Genomic DNA, 27,741 nt, shown 5'->3' with positions numbered 1-27,741 from the left:
ATATTTGCTCACTCAGGGATGTGGAAGTCTTGGGCTGGCCCAAGGAAATGTGGAGAGTTTGCTGTTACTGGCTGCTGAGCAAATGAGCTGGTGACTCATCAGCCTCTGCCACATGCTGCTTTTACAATTGGCCTGCAGGAGTTCCAGACAACTGGGCTTTTATCAGCTAAAAAGGGAAATGAGCTCAGTTACTCTGGGTAAATCCAGAGCAATCCATTTGTAGACTGAGGACTTAAATATATATCATGGTGATCACTTCCAAGAGAGCCATGTTCTCTCTTGGCATTCATTCTCCTTTTTGGTTTAAGCACATCCTGCTGACCAAGGTCTTTTGGCTTTTCCAGTTTAATTTTATCTGGGGTATCTTTTTGATGGATAACCCCTGTTTCCTGCTTGTTGCTCTCCTAATGATCGTGCAGACCAGATGAGCCCCAAGAAAGCAAAGCCAATTTACTCTCCCTTTCCTGGGAGCCCTTCTGACGCTGTACCATGCTTGGCTCACACATGAGTTTGCATCATCTGATCTCCTGAACAAAGGATGCTGGAATGCCATGAGATGAAGAAGTCACACCACTGATGGTTCCCCTGAAAATCAGTTTTATGTGCTAGACTTGGGGCTGGTGTCTCCTACAGGAAATGCCAGAGCTGGGAAGCAGATGTGTACATGAGATACTACTGAAAAGTTAAACAGCAATTGGCAGGAAACTGCTGTTGGAGATGGGCATTTCCATTGTTTTATGGACTGCAAAGTGATGCTAGCAGAGTAAGGTGTCTTGCCTTTAGTCCTTATCATCTCACCTGCCTCTCAAAGGGAATTTGATGGAGGAGGCCCCAAAGTACTGTTTATATCTCCTCTGAGGCTCATGGCTGTGCAGTCACAGCCACATGCAGTGCAAACATCGCACTGTCAGAATGTCTTTAATCCCCAGAGGTCCGATCTGAGCAGGCAGCTCGCTCAGGGCTGGGAGGCATCAGGAGCAACACCTTGTGCCCGTGACCCACAACTTGTCACCGTGCCCAGGCAATGTCCCGTCCTTCCTCCCCAGCTCCTGGTTTGTGTTCCAGCTTTATCCGCTGGAGACGTGGGGCCTGTCGTGACCCCTCCGAGGCACCGGGGCATCGCCCGGTGCTGCTGTTTGTGCAGCACTAACTCCGTGCTGGCTGATCCGCCTCTCCCGCAGCGGTGAGCGCCGTGGAACCGCTCATGCAGGGGCGTTCGTGGGGGCAGACAGCGAGGGCGAAGAGCGAGAGGCCGCATTGTCCTGAGGGAGGGCAGAACCCCCGTGCCCTGGGAGCCCCTCGGAGCCCGAGTGACCCCGCTCCGCTCCCGCTGAGCCCCGCACAGGGGCCGGCCCGGGGCCCGCAGGGGGCGCCGCAGAGCACGGTAACACCCACCCCGTGACGTAACGCCCATACCGCCTCTCATTGGTCCCTCACCGCCCCGCCCAGACGGCTCCTCCCCCGTAGCTGCCGCTGATTGGTGAGCGCCGGGACAGGTCCCGCCCCCCGGGGCAGCGCCACCGCCCCCCTCGGCCCGAACCCGGAGCGGCGCCGCGGGACCGGGGCGTGCGCGGGGCCATGGCGAGCGCGGCGCGGGGGCTGCGGGCGATGCCGCGGCTGCTGCCGCTCCTCTGGGCGCTGCTGCTGCCGCCCTCGCTGCAGAGCCCGGCCCGTTCCCCCCACATCAAGAAAGCGGAGGCGGCGGCGGCGGCACCCGGCGAGGCGCTGCGGTACCTGCACTCGGCCGAGCTGGGCGAGGCGCTGCGGGCGCTGGAGGCCACGGCCCCGCCGGGCCTGGTGCGGCTCTTCAGCATCGGGCAGTCGGTGGAGAAGCGGCCGCTGTGGGTGCTGCGCCTCACGGCCGGGCTGGGCCCCGAGCGGCCCGACGAGCCGGCCGGCGGCGCGGCCCTGCCCGGGCGGCCGCAGGTGAAGCTCGTGGGGAACATGCACGGGGACGAGCCGCTGGCACGGCCGCTGCTGCTGCGCCTGGCCTGGGAGCTGGTGCTGGGCTGGGCCGGCGGCGACGAGCGCATCGTTCGCCTGCTCAACACCACCGACCTGTACCTGCTGCCCAGCCTCAACCCCGACGGCTTCGAGCGCGCCCGGGAGGGCGATTGCCGCGGCGGCGGCGCCGAGAGCGGGCGGGAGAACAGCCGCGGCCGCGACCTCAACCGCAGCTTCCCCGACCAGTTCGGGGACGCCGAGCCCAACCTGGAGCCCGTGCCCGAGGTGAAGGCGCTCATCGACTGGATGCGCCGCAACAGGTGAGCGCTGCCCGGCCCGTTCCCCTTCTGCCCGGCCCCCTCTGCCCCGTCCCCTGTGCCCGTTTCCCCTCGGATTCACTCCCCGACGGTGTCTTCCAGCTTCCAGCCCTTCCCGGTGCTTCCCAGCAAAGCCTGGGGAGAAAAGGAGAAGTAATTTCCCCACCTGTTTATCCCCAGCCTGCCTCCCTGCAGCCAGGACCATCCTGCACTGGGGGAGCATTTGGTGGCCCCAGGTTTTGTGCAGCCCCGCGGGGCACAGCCCGTGTGCCCTGCACACACACCCAGGTGTTCCGGCCTCCATGGCCATCTGCAGGTCTCTCATCTCGCCGAGTTTGTGGCTGGAAACTTCTCACCTGCTTCGCTGTGAGCTTGTCAGTGGGTCTTGCTCTTAGGGCCGATAATGCTTACTCCACAAGTGTGGGATGCTGGAAATATTTGGGGTTAAGCATCTGTGTATGACCATGTTAACAAATTGTGTTGGACAGGGCTTCTTCCCCTCATCTTTGTGTTACATGGGAAATTCCCTGGATTTAGCAATAATGCTCTGTGCAGCAGCATTGCCAAAGACAGGCCCTGTTTCTACAGCCACCTTCCTCATGAGTTCAGTTGAAGCACTGAGCCTCAAGCATCCCTGCTGACCCCTTGGTCTCTCCTCAGTCTAAGGGGTAGCCCAGGGGGAAGCTGCTGTGCCTGGAGTGCAGCAGCCCAGGAGAGGAGATGGTGCCTTTAAAGCCCAGCTCTGGTGTGGGGATCTGAGGCAGCCCCAGAAAATGCAGTGGCCAAGCTGGGCACTGATCCTTCACTTGCCATGTGTTCTTCAGGGAGCTCTGTAAGGTCCAGACTACAAAGGTCAATGCAGCCAACTTTGCCACACTGTTTATGTGGGAAATTGTGCAGAGAAAGCAGCAATGTGCTGCAGCAAACTGTGGCCCTCTTCCCAAAGCAGGGATAGAAAGAGGTGAAGAGGGGGATGACAGTGCACTCCAACCAGCACAAAAAGCATTCAGCATCCCGCAGTGTTTGCTCATGTTTAGGAAACAAGATTTATGTTAACAAATTGTTTTCATTAACCCTTGGTGGATGGCAGTGCCCATGGGGATAGTGCTGCAGAGGAATTGCAGAAACTTCAGAAGTAACTCTTGTCCTGAGAATCCTTTAGGACAGCTCTGGTGCAGCACTTGGCACTAAAATCCCTCCAGAGTTGGTTCAGCACAAAATTAGGTACTGGAGAAACTCATGTGCATTCTTTATATAATTTTGGAAACTCCTTGAACTTTTTTTATTTTTTTCTCTTAGTGTGTGAGGTGGGATTTGCTCTCCCACCTATATTTGCTATCAGTCTCAGCCAGGGTGCAACAGGAAGAACGTGGTGCTTTGTGTGTCCCTCTGCCTGGCAGCACCAGCTAATACTGGTGTAATTGTTAGGCTAACATAACTGCTGATAGAAAAATGAATGGGTAAACAGAACTGTTTGATTAAAAAGGGAGATAGTGGGTGTAATGCAATTTGTGTGCACTATTTTAAGCAAGGTGGAGGTATTGGTCACATTACCTCTGCTTGGAAACCAAATCCCATTTGAGCAAATGCACAGGGGAGTTCTTTTTCCCTCAGTGCTGTGTTTGGTGGGAAGAGAAGAACAGAGAAAATTACCTTTGGGATTCGCTGAAATGCTTGTGCAGCCTGTGATCAGACAGAAGGGAAATGTGGGCCATTCCCTGTTATGTTTTATGACTTGAGGTTTTAGCAACTGTGTTTCACATCCAGATTTTATTTGTGAGTTAATTCTGCTGCACATACCAGGTGTCCTCAGAGCTTGACAAGAGTGTATTGCTGTGTCTGTCACCGAGTCTGGGGGCTTGGTCTTAGGCTGCAGAAAAAAACCTGTTCAGAACTGATTCCACTCCCAGTGTGTGCATTTTGCCTCATTAATCCAAACCAGACTTTGGGGGCTCCAGAGAGTGTGATTTAGGTGGGGAAGCAGCAGAATAACTGGTTGGGTGGCTGTAGCCAACTTCCTGTTGCAATATTTCCAGTCTGACTTTTTGTCCCTTCCCTTTCCTCCCCAACCCCAGGTTTCTGCTCTCTGGCAATCTCCACGGGGGCTCTGTGGTGGCAAGCTACCCCTACGATGACTCACCCACGCACAGGCTCACAGGAGTTTACAGTAAATCAGCTGATGATGAAGTCTTCAAATATCTGGCAAAAGCTTATGCTTCACACCACCCCATCATGAGAACTGGCAAACCCAACTGCCCTGGAGAGGAGGGAGAGACCTTCCCAGATGGCATCACAAATGGTGCCCAGTGGTATGACGTGGAAGGTAAGCTGTGCTCACCTCAGAACTCCCATCCACACCAGTCGTGGTTATCACAGAGGAAAGCACTGGGGGTTAAGTGATATTTTTGGCTTTGAATGTGTTCTAGCAGCTTGAAATGGAGAGAGGTGGCATTGTGGGAACACCAGCTGATGAGTAACAGCCTGGGAGGTGTTTGTAGGGAAGAGATCACAGCAAACTGAAGGGTTTTTTCTGACCCTGTTGTGTAGTGGAGAGTTGTCCTGCACGTGGGAGGCTTCATGTGCCAAATGAATTCTTGTAGGTCTCTTGACAGTTGCTAAATTTTGATACAGGAAAGAGGAAATGATTCCTAACGGTATTAAACCAATACCAAGGTTCTGTGAGCTCTTCTAACCTCTGAGCTTGTAATTTTGTGATTCTAGAATAACCTGCTGTAGAACTGTGTGAAATTTAGATGTGTTTTGAGCTAACCAAGGAGTTCTTGGCAGCTTTTCCATGGGCTGCTCTGCTCGTAGACCTGTGTGGGAGGTGACAGCCTGCATGACCTGTGTGGGAGATCTAGAAGGGATCTGAGATTTGCCCTGCAGGGGCCTCTAGGAGAGCTCCTGATCCCTCCATGGTGCAGCTGCCCATGGAAATGAGCTGAACAGGAGCAAATGACCTCCTGGTGCCACCACTCTGCTGTGCAGGTGAAGGTTACAGGCCTGGCTCAGCCACACAGTTGCTCTGTGTGTGTTGGTTTGGTTGAAAATTTAAATAATAATTCATGTGAGGAGGAGCTCTCATGGAAGAGAGCTCCCAGGTTACCCCATTGCTGCGGCTCCTTGGTGGATGTTGTACAGACAGGGCAGGAACTTCTGTGGTGAGAACACAGCAAAAAAGTTGCAGAAATGATCTCAGAAGTTGTGTTGCTGTGCTGCTCTGGTTTTTTCCCTTCTGCTGTGGCTGAGGGATGATGGCAGAAGTGCTGAGCAGGCAGTGACAGGCAATGCTGTTTATCCTTCAGAGCTTGCAGCTTAATGATTTCTGGTAAGACAGTGTGTTTCTGGAACATGGCTTTGCAGCAGAGTCCTGTGTTAATTCTGCATCAGGCTTGCTTGGGGAGGCTGGAGAGGGATCCATTACAGGGCCTGAACACATCATCTCAGCTGGAAGAGGAAGGCTTGAATTTTAGCAGTGGTTGAGTCATCCCCCAGGGTTTCACTGGGCAAATAAGATGTTGTGTTCAAATAAGATGTGGTTTGATCTCTTTCTCTACCAGCTGTCTCCTTCCCTCTACCCTGCTGTTTGCAGGCTCAAGGTTCATTCTGCTGCTGTGAGAAGTCCAGCAGGAGGAAAGTTTGTGTAATCTGGTGACTTGGCTTGTGAGGGAACAGGATATCCTGGATGATCTGGGCTGCCTTGTTGTGGTGGCTGTTCTGGGCAAACGCCTTGGATGGGAAGTTTCTTTGCTGCAGCTCTGTCCTTGTAATGAAGTGGGGTGGGTGTGCTCTCAAAGCAAAGTTATTCCAGAGCTTTGGGTCTGTGTTCTCCTGACCCCAAAGAGCTGCATTTTTCACTGCAGGGATGAGTTTTTCATCCTCCTGTTTGGCTCTGAGGCTGGTTGGTGGCTGTGGCACTGATGTGTGAACCTTGCAGGCTGCCTTTGCTTTGCCATCAGTACAGAGAATTGGTATAATTTTCTTTTCACAGGAAGTAAAAGGTGTGAACTGCAGACCAGATTGCTCTGTGCTGCTGTCTCTGTGATTTACATCTATCCAATAGCCTCCAGCACCCAGCCTCTGCAGAAATAAACCCTGTCTCTGTGACAAACCACAGGCTGGGGCTCAGCACTGATGGCTGCAGGGCACTCAGGGGCAGAGATTGCAGGGAGGATGCACTGACTGCACTCTGAGAGTGGAACATTGCTCAGGGTGACAGCAGAGTTCCCCCAGAGCCAAGGGATTCATGTAACCTGTAACCTAGGGAGAGCATGGGTGAGCTGACCAATACCATGCATGTAATTTGATGTTGTGTCAGTTCACCCCTTTGGGGCTGTAGGTTTTAATGTTTATTTTTAGTAGTGGACACAGAGCAGGCAGAGGGGAGTCAGTTGTAAGTGCTGTGACAGAAGCACCAAAACCATCGGAGGCTGTTTTGAGTCATCTGAGTTGCTGAGCTCTGTGCCAAGGACTGCAGAGGCTCGTGCTTGGATCAGGAGGCCTTTCCCAGGGATTGCAGCATTGAAATGTGTGGTGAAGGGAGGCTGGGGAAACCCCAGTCCCTGAGCTGAGCTCTGGAGGTGGATAACCAGAGCTCCTGGTTCTGTGAGCTGTGCAGGGCACCTGCTCAAGGCCTCCTGATCAGGTTGTGCCAGGAGAGATTCCTGCAGGCTCCAAGTGAACCAAAGCCAGGAAAAACAAAGAAATGGGAACACAGTGTTTCAACAGGTGGAAATTTTCCTGCCACATTTTATCATGTGAAATCAAACATGCTGGAGAGCAAACTGCCACGGGATTCATTGTCCCACAGTTACCAGCTCGGTTTTATGCTGGTGCCAGGCTCCATTAACTTCCATTTGAGTTTGCAAACAGCCTCTTACATGTGTCAGACCGAGGTGGCAAGTACAAACCATGGGAGTAATTGCTGAGGTCAAGTGTGCACAGAGGAAGATGGATCTCTGCCAGACAGCTGAATTTGGCTCCTGCATTCCAGCTGCTGTAGATAAGCACATTGGTGACTGGGATGCTTTTGGAGGCTATCTCTGGTGTGCATGCTCTTTCTCTTCCTTTTTAACCTCTGAGGGTTTTAACTACCAAGTGGCTGGTTCAGATCAAGGGAATACATGCAGAGTTGGGCTGGGGTATGGAGAGCAGTTGAGAAACCACTCTGAGCTGTGGGCAGGATGTGCTTTGCCTTTGTGTTGTTCAGAGATCCAGATCAGAAACTAAATTCAGCATTGAGCATATTTTGTGGGCAGCCTTGGAAGGTTTGTTTTTACATGTAGTCCCTTCCTAAAATACATTTTCTTGCTGGTTTGTCCCTCTGATGTCCAGGTGTTTGAGGTGTTTCTGGTGTCTACTGAGAGGCACTTCTCAGGCTGAAAGTGGGTTTTGGTTACCTGTGTGCTTACTGGGTTGTTTTGATTGTGGTTACCAGCCACACTGAGCTTCCAACCAGCTTTTGGGGGCATCCAGTTCAGTGCAGTTAAAACAACTGCTGAGAACAGTGTGTCATCACTGTAGTGGCCTCTGTTTCCTGGGCATGGCAGAGGGCACTCACACAGAGTGAGCTCTTGCAGAAGCTCTCAGCCATGTCTTTCTTCACAATTTGCTGCACTTATGTGCTTGTATTTTCATGAAAGTCTTGCTGCAGTTAGTTTTCTTCTTGAGAGAAGTATTGGCTTGGTGGTTTGAATGTCTGAAGGCCTCTTTTCACACCTGTCATGAGCTGCTGGGCAGGGCTGTGCTGGTGCAGCTCCTGGGGAGAATCTGCCCTTGTCTTTGAGAAAAGGCTGCTGGGCTGGGCTGCTCTGGGTCATGCAGCTGCTGCAGTTGGAGGCCCAAACCTCACCTCCTCTGAGTTTAATGATTGCAGACTAATGGACCAGAACTTTCTTCTGCCTGCTTGGTGCTGCTGCTGGTGCTCACTCAGTCCCATGCTATGAGAAAATCAGTTCTGAGCAGAGTCAGCAACTTGTGCCATGTATTGAGTCATGTCTCCAGCTTGCTTGGTGCCATCTGCTCTCTCTGCAGAGCAGACATGATTGTTTCCCTGCTTTAACTTAGCTGCAGGTTCCTGATCTGCTGGTGTCTGTTCCAGTGAGAGCTGGAATCAGTTTTCTGCATAGTGCAGTTTGAAAATAGAGCCCTTCTTGGCTGGCCTGGCAGGCTTCTCCTGGCACGTGGAGTATTTATGGTATCTGGATCCTCAGGCTTGACTCTGGAGAGCTGCATTCTGCTGGTTTGAGCTTGGCAGGGAGCAGAGGCCCCCCTGTCAGCGTGAGCTCTGCAGTGTTTGTGCTGCTGGAGCCTGGGATCCCTGCCTGAAGTGCAGCCCTGATGCTCAGGGAGTGGGTCAGAGCAGGAGAAAGGTTTGTTCTGAGCATTTCTGTGATCTGCTGCCAGCCAGGGGCTGACTTGCTGTGCCACTAAGCTGCTTACTGGTAAAAAGGGCAGTGGTGCTTCATGGGGAGGCTGAAACTTTTCACAGTGTGGGCTAAAAGACACCCCGTGGTTAAAATGCTGAAGTAAATCCAAGGGGTTATCCCAGACATTACCCAAACAGAGTAGAAGCATGGTAGCCTGGCAGTTTTCTCCCTCAGGTGTGTATTTTCTGCTCTGCTCCACGAATGCAGTGCCCTGCTCATGGCAGGCTGAGTACAGAGCTCTCTTTACCCCTCTGGGTCTCTGCATAGTCAGGGGAGGCTGTGCAGATGGTATGTGGGAAAATACGTAATTCCACATGCTGTAAAAATAACTGTCCTGCTCTGCAACAGAGCTGTGTGAAGGCCAAATATGTGCAGTGGATACAATCCAAATTTTCAAGAATGCAGTGTACTACTTTCTCCAAGAGACAGTTTTACCAGAACTGATGTAGCAAGCTCTAATTTTGTCCGTTGCTGCTCTATTATGGGTGAGCATCTGTCCTAAATTTCCTTGAATGGCAGATGAAGCACTAAATATGTTTCATAATGGCTCTGGTTTACGTTTTTGGGTGTTTTCAAGTGCATTAACGTCCTGCTAGGAGCAGATGGTTATGGGCTGGCAAATCATTTGGCTCGGCGTGGTGTTTACTGGTGAGAGAGCAGCCTGCTGTGCCTGCCTGCTCTGAGCCTGCTTACAGGAGCTGAATGAAGCTGAGGGTGGATCAGACCCACAGCCCTTGTTTCTCTAACCCCTTGAACTGAGCCTGAGAGTTAGAAAGTCCTCCAGCACGTTGTGACCCCCTGTGCTGGACAGGAAAGTCTCTTTCCTGTTTTGATGTCAGCACAAGCTGCAGTGCTCTTCTGGCTGCAAGGGACATTTGGTTTGTTACAACAAAAGCTCCATGTTCCCTTAGCTGCACACTCCCAGGAGAACTGAGAGGAACTGGGACATCTTTGTGCTCCCATCCCACACATCTGCCCAGGGGCCTGTTCTAAATCCTACTTTATGGTGTTAGTCCTGCTTTACCCAGCTGCAGGGGGGCTGTTGAATTCAGGGCAGTGGACTGTGACCTTCTGGGCCACCACCTCTGCTAGAAACCTCCTCTGCTTGGTCAGGTGCTGCTGGTTTTCAACTGTTCCTGCCCAGGCATTAACACAGCCCCTGCCAGTGCCAGGCAGTGCATTTGCATCAGGATATTGATCCTTTCTGGCTGGTTGATTGGCCAGTGCCACAGAGGGTCCCTCACTTCAAGGGGCTTGTGGATGATTAGGAAACTGCTCAAAGGAAATGAGGTCTATTGGCAGAGCACTGATGCAGTGTTTCAGTGGGCCAAGCAAAGGATGGGTGCACAAAATCTGCATTTCTAACAGACCTTCCTGCTGGGGCTTTGCAAATCTGCCACAGCTCTCTGCTTTCTTTCTCCTGGACTTGACATCTGCCTTCTGTGCAGAAAATGCATTGCTGTTCTCTGAGAGAGGGACTTCTGAGGGTCAGTTCAGCTCCCTCAGCTCATGCAGAAGAGCCTGTGGGCCTCTGTGTCCAGGTGACCCTTGTAGGCGTCACTCTGTTGGTGTGGAGGCTGCAGGTGCTGCTGAACAGGTTGGGTTGGAGCTGTCTAAGAGGTGGTGGCCAAGGCTGTGAGCCACCAATCTGTCTGTGTTATAACCAAATAAGTTTGTGTAAGCCAGAAGAGTTTGTCAGCACGCAATAAACAGTGTGGTGTCTTTCTTACTGACACAACTGCCTGGTTGGGTGGTGGGAGCAATCCTTTCATGTGGTCATCTGGCTGCTGTCTTGTGGGGGGGTTTAGCAGGGTGATTCTGACACCTGTTTCACACACTTGTGGTTTTGCTAAGAGGCTTTTGGGAGAACAGTTGGCCTTGAAACTGATTCCAGTGTGCAGATTTGAGCTGCCAGCTCCCAAGTTGATAGTCTGCTATTCTTTTCTATCAAAGGCCTCAAACTCATTTTGAGTGAAGTAACCTCTCTTGCAGGCAGACCTCACAAATCCTGAGGTAGCTTAGAATGCTCAGAGAAGGACTTGGCAGCTGGAATGCTCAGAATCTGGTGTGCCTGCCCTGGCACACGGGGTTTGTCATGTCTGGAAATGTAAAATGAACCTGTGTGAATTCCCAAGAGCTGTGCTGATGAGTTCAGCTGGTGGAGCAGTGGGACAAAAGGACTGTCACTTTGAGCTGCCTGTGGCTGATTTGAATGGCCCAGTGTTCCAGTTACAGCACAGAGTGTCATCATAATGTGACCTGACTTTTCTCCTTAGGCTGCTCACTCTGGAGCAGGGGCAGCATCCTGGGGAGGTGCTGTGTGGGGCTGAAGGACGAGGAGAAAGAGCATCCTGAGGTGGGACGTGTGTGCATTGCTCTTGGGACATCTCTGCCTCCTTTCCTCAGGTGGGATGCAGGATTACAACTACGTGTGGGCCAACTGCTTTGAGATCACATTGGAGCTGTCCTGCTGCAAATACCCACCGACCTCTGAGCTTCCAAAGGAGTGGGAGAACAACAGGGAGTCTCTCCTGGCTTTCATTGAGAAGGTAGTGAGGGCTGGGCTGGGTGTGGGGTGGCAGCTGTGAAACCTGTGCAGCCCATCCTGGGCTGGGAGCTCCATGTTCAGGTGCCCTCATGGCTTTGTTTGCTGTGTGAGGTAACACAGGTGCTGCAGCTTTGTTGGGAGGTCAGTGGCTACAAAGCTGCTGTGTTTCTCTGTGGCTCTGCCACAGCTCCCACATGCCCCACAATGACAGAGCTTTGCTCTTGTGGGGTGCAGCATTAGAGGGACTGATTGGTGCAGGTCTCCATAAGTCATGCAAAGTCCTGGCTGGTCTCAGTGCCATGAATCTCCAGTGATGTTCACAAGCATCCACACTGCTCAGAGCCTGGCTTGCAGAGCCCTCTGCCAGGCTGTCTCCAGATACTGTATGTATGAGTTGAGTAGGTGACAGATCAGAGGGATCAGAGGCAGCTGAATTTGGCCTGTAACCCTGCTGTGTTCATATTGCAGTTTCCCAATGTTGATGAATTAGAGTTTGTTAGGGAGGGTAAATTCTGAGATCCTGCTGCCTTCCCAGTCCATGCTGGAATTCCTGTCTGGCTGAGCATTGAGTCCTGAGCAGCTGCCCTGCTCTGCTGCATTTGGGGAAGGGTGAGGGGGTATTGCTGCTTTAGGACATTCTCTTTCAGATTCCCCTGATGTTGCCTGTCTTCAGCCAGGCCCTGTCATTGTTTTCCTCAGGTGCACATTGGTGTGAAGGGCTTTGTGAGGGATGCAGTCACAGGAGCTGGCCTGGAAAATGCCACCATTGCTGTTGCTGGTATTGCTCACAACATCACAGCAGGGAGGTTTGGTGATTACCACCGGCTGCTGGTGCCTGGGACCTACAATGTGACTGCTATTGTGATGGGGTAATGTCTCTGTGGCAGCCTGTGCCCACACTGCCAACTGCTCCTATTTCTTCTCTTGATTTCCCCCCCCAAAACACCCTATGTATATAAGGGGCTTGGCTGGAAGCTGCAGCAGTAAATGGTTCCAGCTCAGAGCTGCAGCTGTGTTTGCTCCTGCAGCAGGGTGCTGTTGAGTGCCCAGAATTCCTGTCAACTTCTGTTTGACTGCTTGTATCAAATTGCAACTTCTGTGCAAAGGGAAGCGGAGTAGGGTTACCCCAACAGGAGTTTGTGTTGTCCCAAGCCTGGGTGTGGATGTGTATCTTGCCTTCTGAGATAGACCTGGGGCTTTTTACCTGCTGAGCCTGTGGACTCTTGCAAGGACAGCAGTGGAGCTGGGTTTGGTGGCAGAGGGGTGAGTCCCTGTGACTCTCTGTCATTAACATCCCAGTGCATTTGGGCTGCGGGGATCAGGCTGGAGGGATGGAGGGACTGCAGGGAGTTTTGGCCTCTGCTCTGCAGAGCCTCCTTGCTGAAACCAGTTGTTTATTCCACAGCTACACACCAGTGACCAAAGAGAACATCGAGGTGAAGGAGGGAGATGCAGCAGAAGTGAACTTCTCCTTGCAGCCCACTGCGATGCCACCAGCTCCTAACGTCACCCAGCTGACAGCAGCTCCTGCCCCTGTCACTGCCATCACCCCCACCCCTGTGCAGGCTGAGGCCCCAAACTCAACCCCTGCCCACGAGCCCATCCAGCCCGTGGACTTCAGGCACCACCACTTCTCGGACATGGAGATCTTCCTGCGGCGCTACGCCAACGAGTACCCGGGCATCACCCGCCTCTACTCCGTGGGCAAGTCCGTGGAGCTCAGGGAGCTCTACGTCATGGAGATCTCTGACAACCCTGGTGTCCACGAAGCAGGTGATGTGGGAAATCCTCCTGAGCAAGGCACAAGTGTGTGATGGTGTTCACAGGGGTTTTAGGATGAGGGAAGAGACAAGGATCTGACTCCATGTTTCAGAAGGCTTGATTTATTATTTTATGATATATGTTACATTAAAACTATACTAAAAGAATAGAAGAAAGGATTTCATCAGAAGGCTAGCTAAGAATAGAAAAAGAAGGAATGATAACAAAGGCTTGTGTCTCAGGCTCTCTGTCCGAGCCAGGTCACTTTGATTGGCCATTAATTAGAAACAACTCTATGAGACCAATTACAGATCCACCTGTTGCATTCCACAGCAGCAGATAATCATTGTTTACATTTTGTTCCTGAGGCCTCTCAGCTTCTCAGGAGGAAAACTCCTAAGGAAAGGATTTTTCATAATAGATGTCTGTGGCACAAGTGCAAGTGACCCTTTACACTGGGAGAGGCAGAGCTGGCGCCTCTCCTGAGAGACTGAGCTGCTCCTTTTGGTATCCTTTATTAAAGTGTGAGTGCAGGGGTGTTAGATAATGGCTGGGGACATCTTTTCTGATCATGGAGCTCTGGGGAAGAAGGACAAAGAGATTTCCATGAGACATTGTTCTTTTTGGGGTTGTGGGAGCAGAAATGTGAGTTTTAGGTAAATGCCCTCCAGCAAAGCTTGCAAGAGCAATGCTCAGGGTGGTGAGGTGTCTCCAAGCTGTAACATAGTGGCTATAATTGTTTCTGTGGTGTAACCATGTGTCTGCAGGTGAGCCAGAGTTCAAGTACATCGGTAACATGCACGGGAATGAAGTTGTGGGGCGAGAGCTTCTCCTGAACCTCATTGAGTACCTCTGCAAGAACTTTGGCACAGATCCTGAGGTGACTGACTTGGTGCAGAGCACACGGATCCACATCATGCCATCCATGAACCCTGATGGCTATGAGAAGTCCCAGGAAGGTACTGCTGTCTGTGCCAAAATCTGTGGGGTTCCTAGCTCTCAGAACAAGCCTTTGGGTTCATGGAGTCCCTGGGAAATCTGGAAGCCTTGCTTGGAGCAGGAGTGCTCTCCACACAGGGAGGCTGGGAAGGGAATTGGTGTGTGCTGTGGGATGAGTGGGTGGATCCTGATAGATGGATGCTGGAAGCTGTTGGGGAGAGCTCTTATACTTCAGCTGTTCTGTGAGCTGCCCCTGTTTGGGTCCCCTGATGGTTTGTGGCAAATCCAGGGCTTTTTTTAAAAAAAGACATTTCTTTGACACAGCTCTTGCTTGCTCTGCTCTGGTCCATTCTCTTAGTAAATGCAGTGTGGGAGCCAGGCTGTCTGCAGAGCCCTTGTCCAAGGAAAACACAGACTTTCACCATGAGGTTGAAACTGGCAAAAACATCCTTCAGGGAAGTCTTAGAGCTGCGTGGCTCTTGCAGATTGGCAGAACAGAGCCTTTCCAGAATCACGTTCTGGAAGCAGAGCTCTGCTTGGGTTTAACAAAGAACTTGTCTGGCTGGTTTGAGAAGGTGAGCTCTGAGGTTTCTGTGGTTGTGACATCCGGCTGCAGAGATTGTTCATGGTTCAGTGCCTTGCTGCTGGTCTGGCTGCCCTGAGAGCCTGAGCAAACACCCTCTGGAAGGGCCCCCAGGCACTGCTGCACAGAGCAGGCCACTTGCTGGTCAGGGCCTGGGTGCAGGGGGCCAGCACTGCTGTGCTCTCTGCTCTCTTCACCAACAACTACTTGTAAACTCTGTAATAAGAGGTTGACACCTCTTCACAGGGCTTGAACTTGTGTTTCATTTTCAGGAGACAAAGGAGGCACCGTTGGCAGAAACAACAGCAACAACTATGACCTGAACAGGAACTTTCCAGACCAGTTTTTCCATGTGACAGACCCTCCCCAGCCAGAAACTCGTGCTGTCATGGCCTGGCTCCAGTCTTACCCCTTTGTGCTCTCAGCAAATCTGCACGGAGGTACCACATCCAAACCAAGCTCCTTCCTCTGAGCTGGGCTCTGTGGGAGTTGCAGGGAGGTCTCCAGGGTGTTCTATTCTAGGTGTGCACTGGGGAGCTCTCATGCTGCAAGATGGAACAGAAACAGGAAACAGAGGGTGAAAATTGTGTCCCCAGACATGTTCATAGGGAGTTGAGGTGGCTGCTGGGAAGATCCTAACCACTTCTCTGAAGGGAGCATCTGGGAGATGGGGATGGACTCTCTTGTCAGCAATTGCTCAGCAGATGGTCTGGGAATAGGATATAGAGCTGTGGCTGTTAAGGGCTTTGCAGCATTTATGGAGTGAATGCAGTTCCTGAAGGTTCCCTGCCTTGAATCGCATGGCGGAACTATGAAATTTGCAGTAATTAAATTATCCTTTTGGAGTGTTCTAAATTAAATCTCTGTGTATTATAGTTTACTCCCTAGACAGTTTGTCTGCTGGCTTGTAGCTGTGGTAACTTGGAGGTGGATGTTTTGTTGCCATTGTGTTTGGTTTGTAGAGCAAAAGTGTCATGTGTGGGTGTGAGGGGGTTGGCAGGTCTCCAGCTGCAGTGGTGTCTGGGGTTTTGTGGTGCTATTAGTACAGCTTCCTTGGGGAAACCTTCAGCAATAAACTCCAGAAAGCTGAAAAACTGCATCATTTGGGTCAAAAGCACCATGCATGTTCTGGGAAATTCTTCCCCTTGCTTCCACTTTTCTGTGAAAGCAATTATTATATGGTTGTGTTCAGCCCTGCTTCGTGTAAGAGCCAAAGCTTTGATGTTGTTGTGGCTTTGGTTCTCCTTCCTGACTAGGTGTGGTGTTATCTCTTCCTGTGCTTCTGTCTCTGCTATCCACTGGGCTTAATGCTTTGTTTAATGCCAAGTCTTGAGAAACAGAAGGCTTGGCACTTGCTGAAGAAAAATTTCCACTGTTATGCTAAGGGATCACTGGGCAAGGACCCAAGTATGAGCCAAAGCTTGCTTTGCCTGCAGGTTCCCTGGTGGTTAATTACCCCTTCGATGATGATGAACAAGGAATAGCCATATACAGTAAATCCCCAGATGATGCTGTGTTCCAGAAGCTGGCGCTTGCCTACTCCAAGGTAAAGCTCTCACAGGAAAATGGGCACATCCTGCTGGGTTGACTTCTGGGAAACTCCTTTCCAGCTCCCAGGGAGCCTCCTGAGCAGCTGATGGAGGTGGATGCAGGCACTGTGGGTGAGGGAGGATCCTGCAGGAGGCTCCCATTCCATGAGTGATGCCCAGCTTGCTCTGTCTGCAGGCACTGAGGGAGGAGAGCTCTGTGCAAGCTCTTTAAAGGGTGGTGGAAAATGCTGCTCATGGGCTGGGAGGAGAGAGCAAGGATATCTGGGCTGGGATTGGGTGTGGGAGCAGCCAGTGCTGCAGTGATAGACACACATCTGTGTTTGGTAACCCTGAATGTGTGACTAAGGGTACAACAAGAGTGCCTGTGGCTGTGGAGAGCAGGCTCACCTTCTAATGTTGCATCTTGTTTTATAGGAAAATGCAAAGATGTACCAGGGAAGCCCTTGTAAGGATATGTACCCCACTGAGTACTTCCCACATGGCATCACAAATGGGGCTCAGTGGTACAATGTTCCAGGTAAAGCAACCTGAAATCTCCTGCATTGTTTGTCTTCAACTTAATGCATGTGCAGCTTAAATAATTTAGTCTGCTCAGTCAAGAACTCTGCACTGGTCAGCTCAGATTAATGGGACTCAGGTTTCTTTTATAACCTCCTAAATAATGTACCCTAATAAAGTTATTCTCAGGGGAAGGAATTTATAGTGTAGTTTCTCTGCCTATTAGCAAAACAGCTTCATAAAATTTTACAGCACTTTATTAGCATGAAAGGTATTTACAAGAAGGAAGGTTATTTGTCTGCTCTTTTGGCATCCCTTTGAAGCTTGAATCCTGCCCTGTGTAAAAGCCTTTTCCCTTCAAGTCTGTGCTTCATCTTTCTCTGATATCTGATTTTTTTATTTTTTTTTTGAGCTGTGGTACTTCAGAAGTCAAAGCTTTTACATTCTTGTTGTAGGTGGGATGCAAGACTGGAATTACTTACATACAAACTGCTTTGAAGTGACCATTGAGCTGGGCTGTGTGAAATACCCCAAGGCTGAGGAGCTGCCCAAGTACTGGGCACAGAACCGGCGCTCACTGCTGCAGTTCATCAAGCAGGTGAGGTGCCCTGACCTCAGGCCAGCTCCCTCTGGGTTTGCTTTAGACAAGTCAGAATGAACAGGGTGATCTGGCCAGCTCTCCTGGCTGCTTCCTGGCCAGCCTGGCTACCTGCTCTACAGAAATCACCCCCATCAGAACCTATCTTAACTACTCTCTCTTCTCAACATACTAAAAATCTGTATGGGAGTAGCATCCACATGATGCAAGTGGGGGCTTTTTATGTAGCACTACCTTGAGTTTCCTGAGGCTGGAAGGTCCCTCATATTCTATTCCTATCTAAGTGGGGCTGGTGCTGCACACCTGGGGTGTGCAAACAAAGGTGTGGAGCAGAGAGTGCCATGCTGACACCCTGAGCCAAACAATTGCTCATTGTACTCATCAGGTGATCCTTGTCCCCGCCAGCTGCTGGTCAGTCCAACCTGAGCCCTTTTGGAACATCTGGCTCCTCTGGGAATGCTGAAAATGTGAGGGGTGGGAGGCAGAGCTGGGGCTGGCACTTAGCAGAGCTCCTTTGTGCAGGTTCACCAGGGTGTCTGGGGCTTTGTGCTGGATGCTGTGGACAAGAGGGGCATCCTCAACGCCACCATCAGCGTGGCTGACATCAACCACCCCGTGACCACCTACAAGGATGGAGACTTCTGGCGCCTGCTGGTCCCAGGGACATACAAAATCACAGCGTCTGCCCGAGGGTGAGCAAGCCCCAGAGGAGGAGCAAACTGCTGCATGACTGACTTCCCACTCAGGAGTGTTCCAGCACTTCTGCCTGCCTACAGCACACATAGGCATGGGTGTTCCTCCTGCCCCCTGGCCTGTGCAGAGATAGCAGTGCGAGATTCCTGTGGTGTCAGACTGCTCACCTGGCACTGGGCAACAATCCCAGTCCTCCCTTGTTAGGAGTGGATAACTTGGTGTCTTTGGGGGGAATCCCTTTCCAGGCAGCTGCCCACAGAAGTGACTTGATCACTTCAGTGCTGCCAAAATTCTGTGTTAAAGCAGCCTGACTTGTTGTCTTGCCAGTCTGCTATGTAACCCTGAACACCTGAGTCAAAAGCAGCTCAATGCCCTGTTGGGGTCTGAGTTGTTCCCTGTCCTCCTGCCGTTCCCACATCCCTTTGAGCTGTTCTTGCTCCTCATTTCTGTGCCTCTCACTGTGGGCAGGGAAGCAGTAGCAATCCCATGTGGGTGTGTAGTCAGGAACAGGACTGGCTTGTTGTCCAAGGTTTCAAATGCCTGATGTTTTCTTGTGCCTTCTCTTCCCTGGGCAGGTATGATCCACTCAGTAAGGTGGTGGAAGTTGACAGCAAAGGTGGGGTGCAGGTCAACTTCACCCTTTCACGGACAGACAGCAAAGTGGAAGAGGGGAAAGGGCTGGTCTTGAACACCCCAGACACCAGCAACCCCAACGAGAAGGAGTTTGAGACCCTGATCAAGGATCTCTCTGCTGAGAATGGTCTGGAGCGGCTCCTGCTCACCTCCTCCAGGGATGTGACTCCCTACAGATACCGGCCCTACAAGGACCTCTCCGAGTTCCTCCGGGGCCTCTACCTCAACTACCCCCACATCACAAACCTCACCAGGTGAACACAGAGCAGCAGCCTGGGCTGGGGATGTTGGGGAGTTGTTAGTCATGAGCACAGTGCTGAGATGAGGAGCTCACCCCTCCCTTCCCTGTGCTCTCTGAGGAGGGGGGAGCCCCATGTGTAAGGACATGGTAGCAGAGCAATGGCTGCAGGGCCTCACAGATGCATCCATGTGCTGTTCCCTGACTTAGTTCCCCACGGATGCTTGGGACTGGTGATATTCCCAGCACTGATATCTCAGATTTCTGCAAATATCTCTGTTCTTTTTTGTCTGCTATTTTGTCTGTTCTTTAAATCCTTTCTGACATCCACCCTGCTGCAGAGTCCCCAGCAAAAATGACCAGCTTTGACTTAGAAATCTCAGATGGCCTTTTTTTCATTGTCTGCCTCCAGATTTTATTTCACTAGTGCAAGACACTTTTGTGTGAGTTTGCCCTGGGCCAAGGTCTGTGCCCTCCTGCAGAAGACCAGCTGCTGCCATCCTCTGCTTTCCTTTGTGACCTGTAACGCTCACCCTCTGTCAGCTTTAGAAAGCACAAATCCCTTTGTCCCAGGGCCTCATTTGCTTGTTGTAACCAGGCACAATGTGCTCATGTGCTGTCCCTGCTGGTGCCAAGGCTGCTTTGCTGATCTGTAGCCTCTATTGTCCCTGCAGTTGCATCAGCCCTGAGCCTGTTCCCTGCTTTCCCTGCACTCAGTTTGCCAACTTAGCAGCATGGCTGTAGCAACAGCTCCTGCATTACTGGGAACAGGCCTCTTTTGTCCTGCTTTGTAAATTAGTTTGATGTCCAAATGTATCCTGCTCTGAAGGGAAAAAAGAAACAGAACAAAACCCACCACTGGCAGCACAGAGGATCCAGCAGTTCCACATTTATCATGATCTCATAGGCTGTATGGAGATGTATGGAGCATTGGATATTGTGTGCATCTGGACCTGGATACACCCTTACCCAGATGCTGGTGCTCAAACTGATGTTCAGGGTGAATTCTGTTCAGTGCTGCTGCAAATCTGCCCCCCTGACATGGTTGTGTTTCTCTTGCTTTTGTGGCCTCCCGCTGGAGGCTGGCAGCACTTCCTTTCCACACTGGGATTTCTCCATGGGGTCAGGCTGGAGCTGCAGCTCTCTTGCTGAGCTGACACTCCCATTTCCCATCTCTTGGCAGCTTGGGGCAGAGTGTGGGGCTGACACTCCCATTTCCCATCTCTTGGCAGCTTGGGGCAGAGTGTGGAGTTCCGCCAGATCTGGTCCCTTGAAATCTCCAACAAGCCCAACGAGTCCGAGCCTGAGGAGCCCAAGATCCGCTTTGTTGCTGGGATTCACGGGAACGCTCCCGTTGGGACAGAGCTGCTCCTGACACTGGCAGAATTTCTTTGCATGAACTACAAGAAGAATGATGCTATCACAAAGGTGAGAGGCCAATTCAAAAACATCCTTGGAGCCTTCCAGCTCTAGCCTGAGATGACAGTGCTCACTGGGGGAGACTCCTGCCTTTGTGTGGGGCTTGTGGTGGTTCTCTGTGTAATGGGGAGGTGTGTAATCCATCGGATGAGAAGCTCAAACTGCAGCTCCTAGCTTAAGGTCCAGGGAAATGAATCCTCCTAATTACACTTTGTGCTGTTTCTCCTTTTGCTCAGCTGATAGACCGGACCCGGATTGTGATTGTGCCTTCCCTGAACCCCGACGGGCGCGAGATCGCGCAGGAGAGAGGCTGCACCTCCAAGATCGGCCAGACCAACGCTCATGGCAGAGACCTGGACACAGATTTCACAAGTAAATAACTGCCCCATGGCTGGCTGGAGTCCTTGGGTTACAGGGTCTGCCTGTAAACAAGGCAGTGCTCCAGCCAGCACAGCTGCTGGGAGGCTTCCAGAGCTTGGATCTTCTTTACAGACAGCAATTTGCAGTCTCTTATGTGCAAGAGACAAAGCAGAGTTATTTAGGAATAGGAGAGGTCAGATAATACCTGATGTATTCTTACTCTTAATGGATTTCTTTCATCTCTGAAAAAATGCTCTCTGTTCATGCTGCCCAGAAAGAGTCTCCTTTTTCCATGTTTTTCTGGTTTCCATGTAACTGTATCCATAGCACTGTATCAGCCCACCCTTCCTGAGCAGGAAATGTTCTCTGCTTAGGTTTGGCTGGGATCATCCTAACTCCTTCCTTAAGAAAATGTCAATTGTGTGACATTGTTGTGAGCAAACACACATGAAATACCTTCTGCAACACAAAGGAAAATAGCTTGGGGAATTTGTGGTGCTGCACATTTGTTTAGCTTTGCAGATGAATCCCCCCACGCATAGAGTAGGCTGGGTGCTTTACTTGATTGGTCACTTCATCTGCAGAGATCTAACAAAGGCCTTTTCATACCTGCAGCACACCTAATTTCTGACATAAAGGATGTACTTCTGGCCTCTCAAACAGCAGAGGAAACTGTTCTTAGTTCCCTTTCCTATTTGTTATTCTGATTTATAGGCAATTACACCCGGTACTCGGCGGCGCGGGAGCCTGAGACCAAAGCCATCGTGGAGAACTTGATCCTGAAGCATGATTTCAGCCTCTCCGTTGCTCTGGATGGAGGATCTCTGCTTGTCACTTACCCCTATGACAAGCCAACACAGTCAGGTGTGACCAACTGCCTGGTTCCCCTCAGGCTGGCTCTGCAGAGGTTCATGTGACCACATGCTGTAAGGGCTTTTTGTGCTCGTGGTGTTTTGTAGCCTCCTTTGTGTTCAGCCCTTTGTGTGTGGAGTTGACAGTCTGTAAGTAAATCTATAAAACCTCACAGGGTTCAGCTAGGGATCAGAACATTTACAATTTCTATGCCTACAGCAGTATTTCAACTTTTCCTTTGCCAGAACTAGTATAAAACCTGCTTTTGATACTGCCCCTTATTGTTAGGGATAATAGGAATGCTCCTGAAACATTGTGTCTCTGTTTAGTACAGGATCATGGGGTTAAAATGGGAATATTCCCCATGCAGGGAACGAGAGTTGCATGCTCAAAGTCTCTCTTTTCCTGTTGCAGTGGAGAACAAAGAAACACTAAAGCATTTGGCATCTGTGTATGCAAACAACCACCCAGTGATGCATTTGGGCCAGCCAGGCTGTCCAAATAAGTCAGGTATGTTTGGCTGAATCCTTTAACCCCCTGTCAGCTTGTGGCAGACTCTGCTGGGCAGGCTCTGGCTGACAGCTGTGGTTTTGCTCTTATAGATGAGAATATTCCTGGTGGAGTGATCCGTGGCTCAGAGTGGCACAGTCACCTGGGAAGTATGAAGGTACTGCTGCATGGCACAGGGCTTCTCATCTCTGCTAATAAAAGAGCATGTTTGTCCTGATGTCTGGGCAAAGCTTCTCCCCCTCCAGCTGCACTTTGCAAATCTTTTTTTGTTACCTCTTTCCTTGTAACTGTGGTTTTGTTTTGTGCAGGATTTCAGCGTGACGTTTGGTCAGTGTCCTGAGATCACTGTTTATACCGGCTGCTGCTACTTCCCCAGTGCTGGACAGCTTCCTAGCCTGTGGGCAGACCACAGGAAATCTCTCCTTAGCATGCTTGTGGAGGTGAGCTACAGGCTGTGGGAGGAAATTCTGGCAGGGACTGAAGTGGTGGGGAGGGGGAAAGGAAGAGAACAGCATGGGGAGTTTGTGGTTTGGTTGGTGCTGTGTAATTACAGATGTTCATGGCTTAGGCTGTGTGAGGAAGGCAGCAAGTGACCAGGGCACAAGATTTAAACATCTGTGCTGTTGCCTTGCGCTGTTATTTATTGTGAGGGTTGGGGATGGTGACTGGGCTGTATTTTAGAGATCTCATTTTAGTTACAAAAGCACTGTAAGCTTGGATCTGAATGTGAAGTGTTTGAAATGCTTTGTTTCAGGTCCACAAGGGAGTGCATGGCATTGTCCAAGACAAGAGTGGCAGGGCAATTGCTAAAGCTGCCATTGTTCTGAATGAAGGCCTGAGGGTATACACTAAGGAAGGTGGCTATTTCCACGTGCTCCTGGCTCCAGGGTTTCACAGCATTGATGCAACAGCCAGTGGGTACCAACAGAAACATGTCAAGGTATGTGAATGTTCATGTTGGAGATGTTTCCCCATTCCCTGTCACGTAAAATCTTCCCTGTTTGGGCTCTGCCTGGCTGTGCCTGTGTTTAGCTGCTGATTAGGTGCCATCAGGAGCTGTTTTCTGCCTTGACAGAATGGATGGAGAATGACTTTCCAGCACAGCAGGGTGGTTTTGGGAGTGCCTTTTCTTTGCATGGCACTTTGATCAGGGCAGGACCAGGCAGATGACAAATGTCTCTCTTGTCTGGATCCCCAATGATGATCTTACCTCTCATGTCTTTCTGCAGGTCTTTGTACGTGATGATGCACCCAGCTCTGTGTTCATTGTGTTTGACACAGAAAACAGGATTTTTGGGCTGCCAAGAGAGCTGGTTATAACTGTGGCAGGTACAGTGACATTTTTTTATCAAAGCTTGGGGCTTTGCTTTCTGTACCAGCTCATGCTGACAGAGACTCTCCACTGAACTGGGAAAGCTGCCTGCAGGCTTAAGCCATCTCCTGCTTTCCCTTCTGAACACACTCTTGTCCTTGCAAACTCATCAAACATCCCTTGGTTCTGCTTGGTAGGAGGGAGGGAGGAAATAAAATGTTTTGCAGGGATTTGGAGGGTCCAAAATGTACTTTGAGATCTCTGGAATAGGGAGAGCTTGTGTGCATAGGAGATCTTGCTTCTTCAAGGCTTTTTTAGGTGACATCAGGTAAGCATGAAGAGATTATTTTATTTTCTCAAGGTGGCAGCTGCTGGGGAGGGGTGTGTGGGAGTTTAGACCCAGAGGTCTGTAGTGCAGCTTGGTGATAATCTCCTAGATTTCAAACAGAAAATGGAGTGTGTCCTGTTCTGGGAGCAGCTCTCCTGTCCTCCATGGCCTAGGAGGAAGGAGCAGGGTCACAATGAAGTGAAGGAAGTGGTTGTGACTGCAGGAGGGAGGAGAGATGCTGGCCAGCCTGGGAGCCTCTGGCCTGGTATTGTAATTAAAGAGCCCTGACGAAGGCAGGAATGATGCATCTGACTCCATGTTCTCAGAAGGCTAATTTATTATTTTATTAAACTGTATTATATTAAAGAATACTATATAAAGAATACAGAAAAGATACTGAATGCTAAAAAGATAATAATGAAACTTGTGACTTTTTCTAGACACAGCTTGGCCATAATTGGCCAATGAGTTAAAACAACTCACACTGGAATCTAATCAGGCAATCACCTTTGGGTAAATAATTTCTAAACACATTTTACATGAGCACAACACAGGAGAAGCAAATGAGATAAGAATTGTTTTCCTTTTCTCTGAGGCCTCTCTTGCTGCCTTTCAGCTTCTCAGGAGAAAAACCCTGGGCGAAGGAATTTATCAGAGAATGTGAATGCTACAGGAAGGGGGAAGGTGGCATTAACTTTGGTGTCCTCTCTGGCAGGTGCCAGCATGTCTGCCCTGGTGCTCACAGCCTGCATCATCTGGTGTGTGTGCTCCATCAAGTCCAACAGGCACAAGGATGGCTTCCACCGCCTCCGGCAGCACCACGACGACTACGAGGACGAGATCCGCATGATGTCCACTGGCTCCAAGAAATCCCTCCTGAGCCACGAGTTCCAGGATGAAACAGACACTGAGGAAGAAACACTGTACTCCAGCAAACACTGACACCTCCAGGGCAGGAGAGGAGGTTCCCATGGACCGGACCTGGTGGTGGGGGGCGATCCCTGTGGGTCAGTTTTGAAATGTTAGCTTCAGGATGTGTCCTCCAGAGGGGTGGGTGGCAGCTCCCAGCTTCCCTCTGTTTGCTCTGTTCCTGTGTGCAGGCACTCAGTGGGTGTTGGAGGCTGTTTCTGAGGTAGGGATGTGGTTTGTTACATTTTTGGGTCAAGATCTGGAGGTTTGTATGATGTGGTTTGAAAGGCAGCTTTAATAGGGCGGCCAGCAGAGCTCTTAGCATTTCCCCAGCATCTCAGCACAGGGAGCAGATGGTGGGGAAGTGCCCCAAGACCTGCACAGGGTCGTGGTCATAACACTCCAAAAAAGGTCTCTCTACCTGTTTTGATTTCATGTTTTCCACTACATGCTTGGGGGAGCCCAGGTCCTTCACGTGACTCTACATTCTGCAGAGCAGCCCTCAGAAAAAGCCCCAAAAAACAAAATCCTTTGATTCTCAGCTGTTCCCTTGGAGCTTTTCCCACCATGGGTTGCTGTGGCCTGCAGTGATTGTGGAGCACCTCTAATGTGTCACTACTTTCCCCCTCCTGAAGGCTGGGGGAGATGACATTGCTCTTGATGTGAGCTGGAGAGAGTCAGAGCTCCAGTGAGCCCTGACAGAGCTCCCCGGCCTGCCAGCTCTGCCATGCTGCTGTTCCTCACTTCTGGGGAGCAAAGAAACTTTATCCCCACCACCCTGGTTGTGTTTTGTTTGTGTCATAGGCTTGGCTTTGGGGTCTCATGTTCATCTTCCAATAGCTCAGTGCCTGAGAGAGCAGCTGGAAGGTTGTTCTAAGCAAATTGATTCACTGATCTGTAGAAAACCTGATCAATTTTGCTCAAATCCACCACTATTCAGGAGGAAACAGTGAAATCTGACCACTGCTTTATATTTGAGCATTACTGCAGCAGCAGGGAGAGGTCATGGGAGTATCCATGGCCCAACTTTGGTGCTAAATTCTGAAGAAAACCTGCACCATTTGCTACTGTCCACCTAATCACCAGGCTCTGGTGATGGCAGGCAGCAGATTTTCTGCTGGCTTGGCTCTGTTCTGCTCCTGGAGTGTGGAGCAGGAGCTCCATCTGTGTGTGTGGCTGAGCTGTGGTGCAGGGAGTGAGGAAGGGCTGAACTGTGCAGAGGGAGAAGGGAAAAGCAGCCAAATCGTCTTGTGTAGCAGGAGCTTGGAAAGAGGAGCTGCAACACACATCCCCAACACACACGTGGGATTTGTGGGGAATAGAAGAGGTGTCCAGAAAAAAAGAATGGTTGAAATGTTTGATTTCCAAAGCCTTTCTGTATCTCTGATGTTCCTGTGCTTTCTGCAGAAGCAGAAGGCTGGGGTTAGATAGGCACTTACTTTCTTGCTCATTTTCTTTTTTAATTCTTGCCCCACTGACCTGGTTTCTGAGATACAGGAGCCTTAGGCCTCGAGTTTGCCCTGAGCTGCTCTGGGGCTGTCCACGGGTGAAACCTGCACGTGGTGTCTGTGGGTGGAGGGGTTGCACCCAAAACTCTAATGGGGTCTGCAGGCTCTGCAGGGCTCTGACTGATCTCCTCTGGGGGAACAGCCCCACTGCAGTCCCCTGGGCTGTGTCACCTGGGGCAGAAGCTGTTCTTGTCCCCTACCTGTGGAAATGCCCTTCCAGAGCCACGTGGCTGCAGCTGTGCTGTGTCATCATCTCATCTGGTTCTGGGCAGGGACAGAGAGAACCCTGAGATAGCAGTGCACCTCATTCCCTGTTCCACAGGGAATTCCATTGCAGGGAACACAAGGTGTGGCTGGGGAGGTGTTCTGGGAACAGGGAGATGATGATGCTGAGCACTCCCCTGCTCCTGTCCCACATCTGCTGTGACAGGACTGCTCTGGTTGCCTTGTGCAGGAGCCATGAACATCTCTGTGCTGAGCAAGGAATGGGGTTTGGTCCTTTATTGTCCCTTTTCCACCTGAAATGGGCTGCAGGACACCAGCACACAGTAGCATTAATCCTGCCTCATCTCTGAGCTGTTTCTCCTTTAACCAGAGACACAGTAGGTTTTATTTAAAGTCGAGTTTGCAAATGGCTCTTGGGGCTGTGTTGGGGCTTTCTTTGCTCTGGCAGCAGGAAATGGACAGAGCTGGCCCTGCTTTGTCCCTGTAGCAATAAGTCCTGTTAGGAACTGGCCCTTTCCCTCAGAATGCATTCAGAATTAGCTGTGGGATATAGTTGTGTATATTTAAGGTGAGTGGATTTGAGATATTTTGCAAACGTGTGAGACTTTTCTACGCAGCAGGACCGAGGGAGGTGCCTGGCTCTGGCTCCAGATCCGCGTTTGGAGCTTGGCCGGCCCTGGGGCTGTTCCCGGGCGCTTCGGGAAGGCAGGAGCGGCTCCCGTGCCCTCGGTCCGTCCGTCTGTCCGTCCATGCAGCCGTGCCCCGGGCCGAGAGGAGCCGGTCCCCGCGGGCACCGTCCCTGTCGCTGTGGCTCCGTGCACTTGTGCCTTCAGATAAATAAATGTAATTTTCAAAGGGACTTGAATCGCCGTTCCGGGCAGCGGGAGGGGAGGGGGCGGCGCGGGGCTGGGCCTGGCTCTGCCCTCGGCCGCCGCCGCCTGTTTTTTACCTGTATTCCGAGATCAATAATCTGTATAAAACTATTTTGATGTCCACGTGCGTTCTCTCGTTCTTCCTTTACAACGGGGGGGCGGGACAGGGGGAGCGGGATTGGGATGGGGATCGGGGCCGGGGGAGAGGGATCGGGATGGGGATCGGGGCTGGAGGAACAGGATTGGGATGGGGATCGCGGCCGGGGTCGTGGGTGGGGGAGCGGAATTGGGATGGGGATCGGGGCTAGAGGAAGGGGATTGGGATGGGGATCGCGGCCGGGGTCGTGGGTGGGGGAGCGGAATTGGGATGGGGATCGGGGCTAGAGGAAGGGGATTGGGATGGGGATCGGGGCTAGAGGAATGGGATTGGGATGGGGATCGCGGTCGCCGTTGGGGCTGGAAGAACGGGATTGGGACGGGGACCGGTAGCGGTGTTTCCCCGCCCGGCCGCTGCGCGGCGCTGCCGCGGGAGGCCCGCCCGGCCCGGCTCGCCCCTCTCTCCCCGGCCGCTCTGCCCCGCCCGGCCCGCGCTGACGTTGGACAACAAAGATGGCGGCGGGGAGCAGCAACTACTGGGAAGGCGAGTGGGGCGGGGGGCGGCGGGCACGGGGCGGCTGCGGGGCCACCGGAGCACGGCCTGGGCACGGCAGGGCGGG

The 27,741-nt window shown here is 51.5% G+C and overlaps 2 protein-coding genes across 3 annotated transcripts in view; both read left to right on the top strand.

Annotated features, from left to right (window-relative positions):
- The first annotated feature begins 1,497 nt into the window (after positions 1-1,497).
- Positions 1,498-27,148, top strand: CPD (carboxypeptidase D). The gene is made up of 21 exons (XM_074556792.1): positions 1,498-2,264; positions 4,337-4,584; positions 11,096-11,238; positions 11,937-12,106; positions 12,643-13,010; positions 13,766-13,957; positions 14,793-14,960; positions 15,957-16,066; positions 16,485-16,587; positions 17,024-17,166; positions 17,689-17,858; positions 18,435-18,746; positions 19,963-20,158; positions 20,386-20,521; positions 21,224-21,373; positions 21,776-21,871; positions 21,964-22,028; positions 22,180-22,311; positions 22,626-22,811; positions 23,101-23,200; positions 24,227-27,148. Exons 1-21 carry the CDS (start codon positions 1,579-1,581, stop codon positions 24,451-24,453), a joined length of 4,101 nt encoding a protein of 1,366 aa, XP_074412893.1. The 5' UTR covers positions 1,498-1,578; the 3' UTR covers positions 24,454-27,148.
- Positions 27,149-27,596: 448 nt separating this feature from the next.
- Positions 27,597-27,741, top strand: part of GOSR1 (golgi SNAP receptor complex member 1) — a 29,129-nt gene continuing 28,984 nt past the window's right edge. For both annotated transcript variants that reach the window (XM_005493510.4, XM_005493509.4), the window contains exon 1: positions 27,597-27,665. In XM_005493510.4, the coding sequence (XP_005493567.1) occupies positions 27,635-27,665 (31 nt within the window). In that variant the 5' untranslated portion in view covers positions 27,597-27,634. The remainder of the gene's footprint in view (positions 27,666-27,741) is intronic.

This window comes from Zonotrichia albicollis, chromosome 22 (genome assembly GCF_047830755.1).
Source record: "Zonotrichia albicollis isolate bZonAlb1 chromosome 22, bZonAlb1.hap1, whole genome shotgun sequence".
Taxonomy (NCBI): Eukaryota; Metazoa; Chordata; class Aves; order Passeriformes; family Passerellidae; genus Zonotrichia; species Zonotrichia albicollis.
This window is presented reverse-complemented; position numbering and strand designations above follow the sequence as displayed.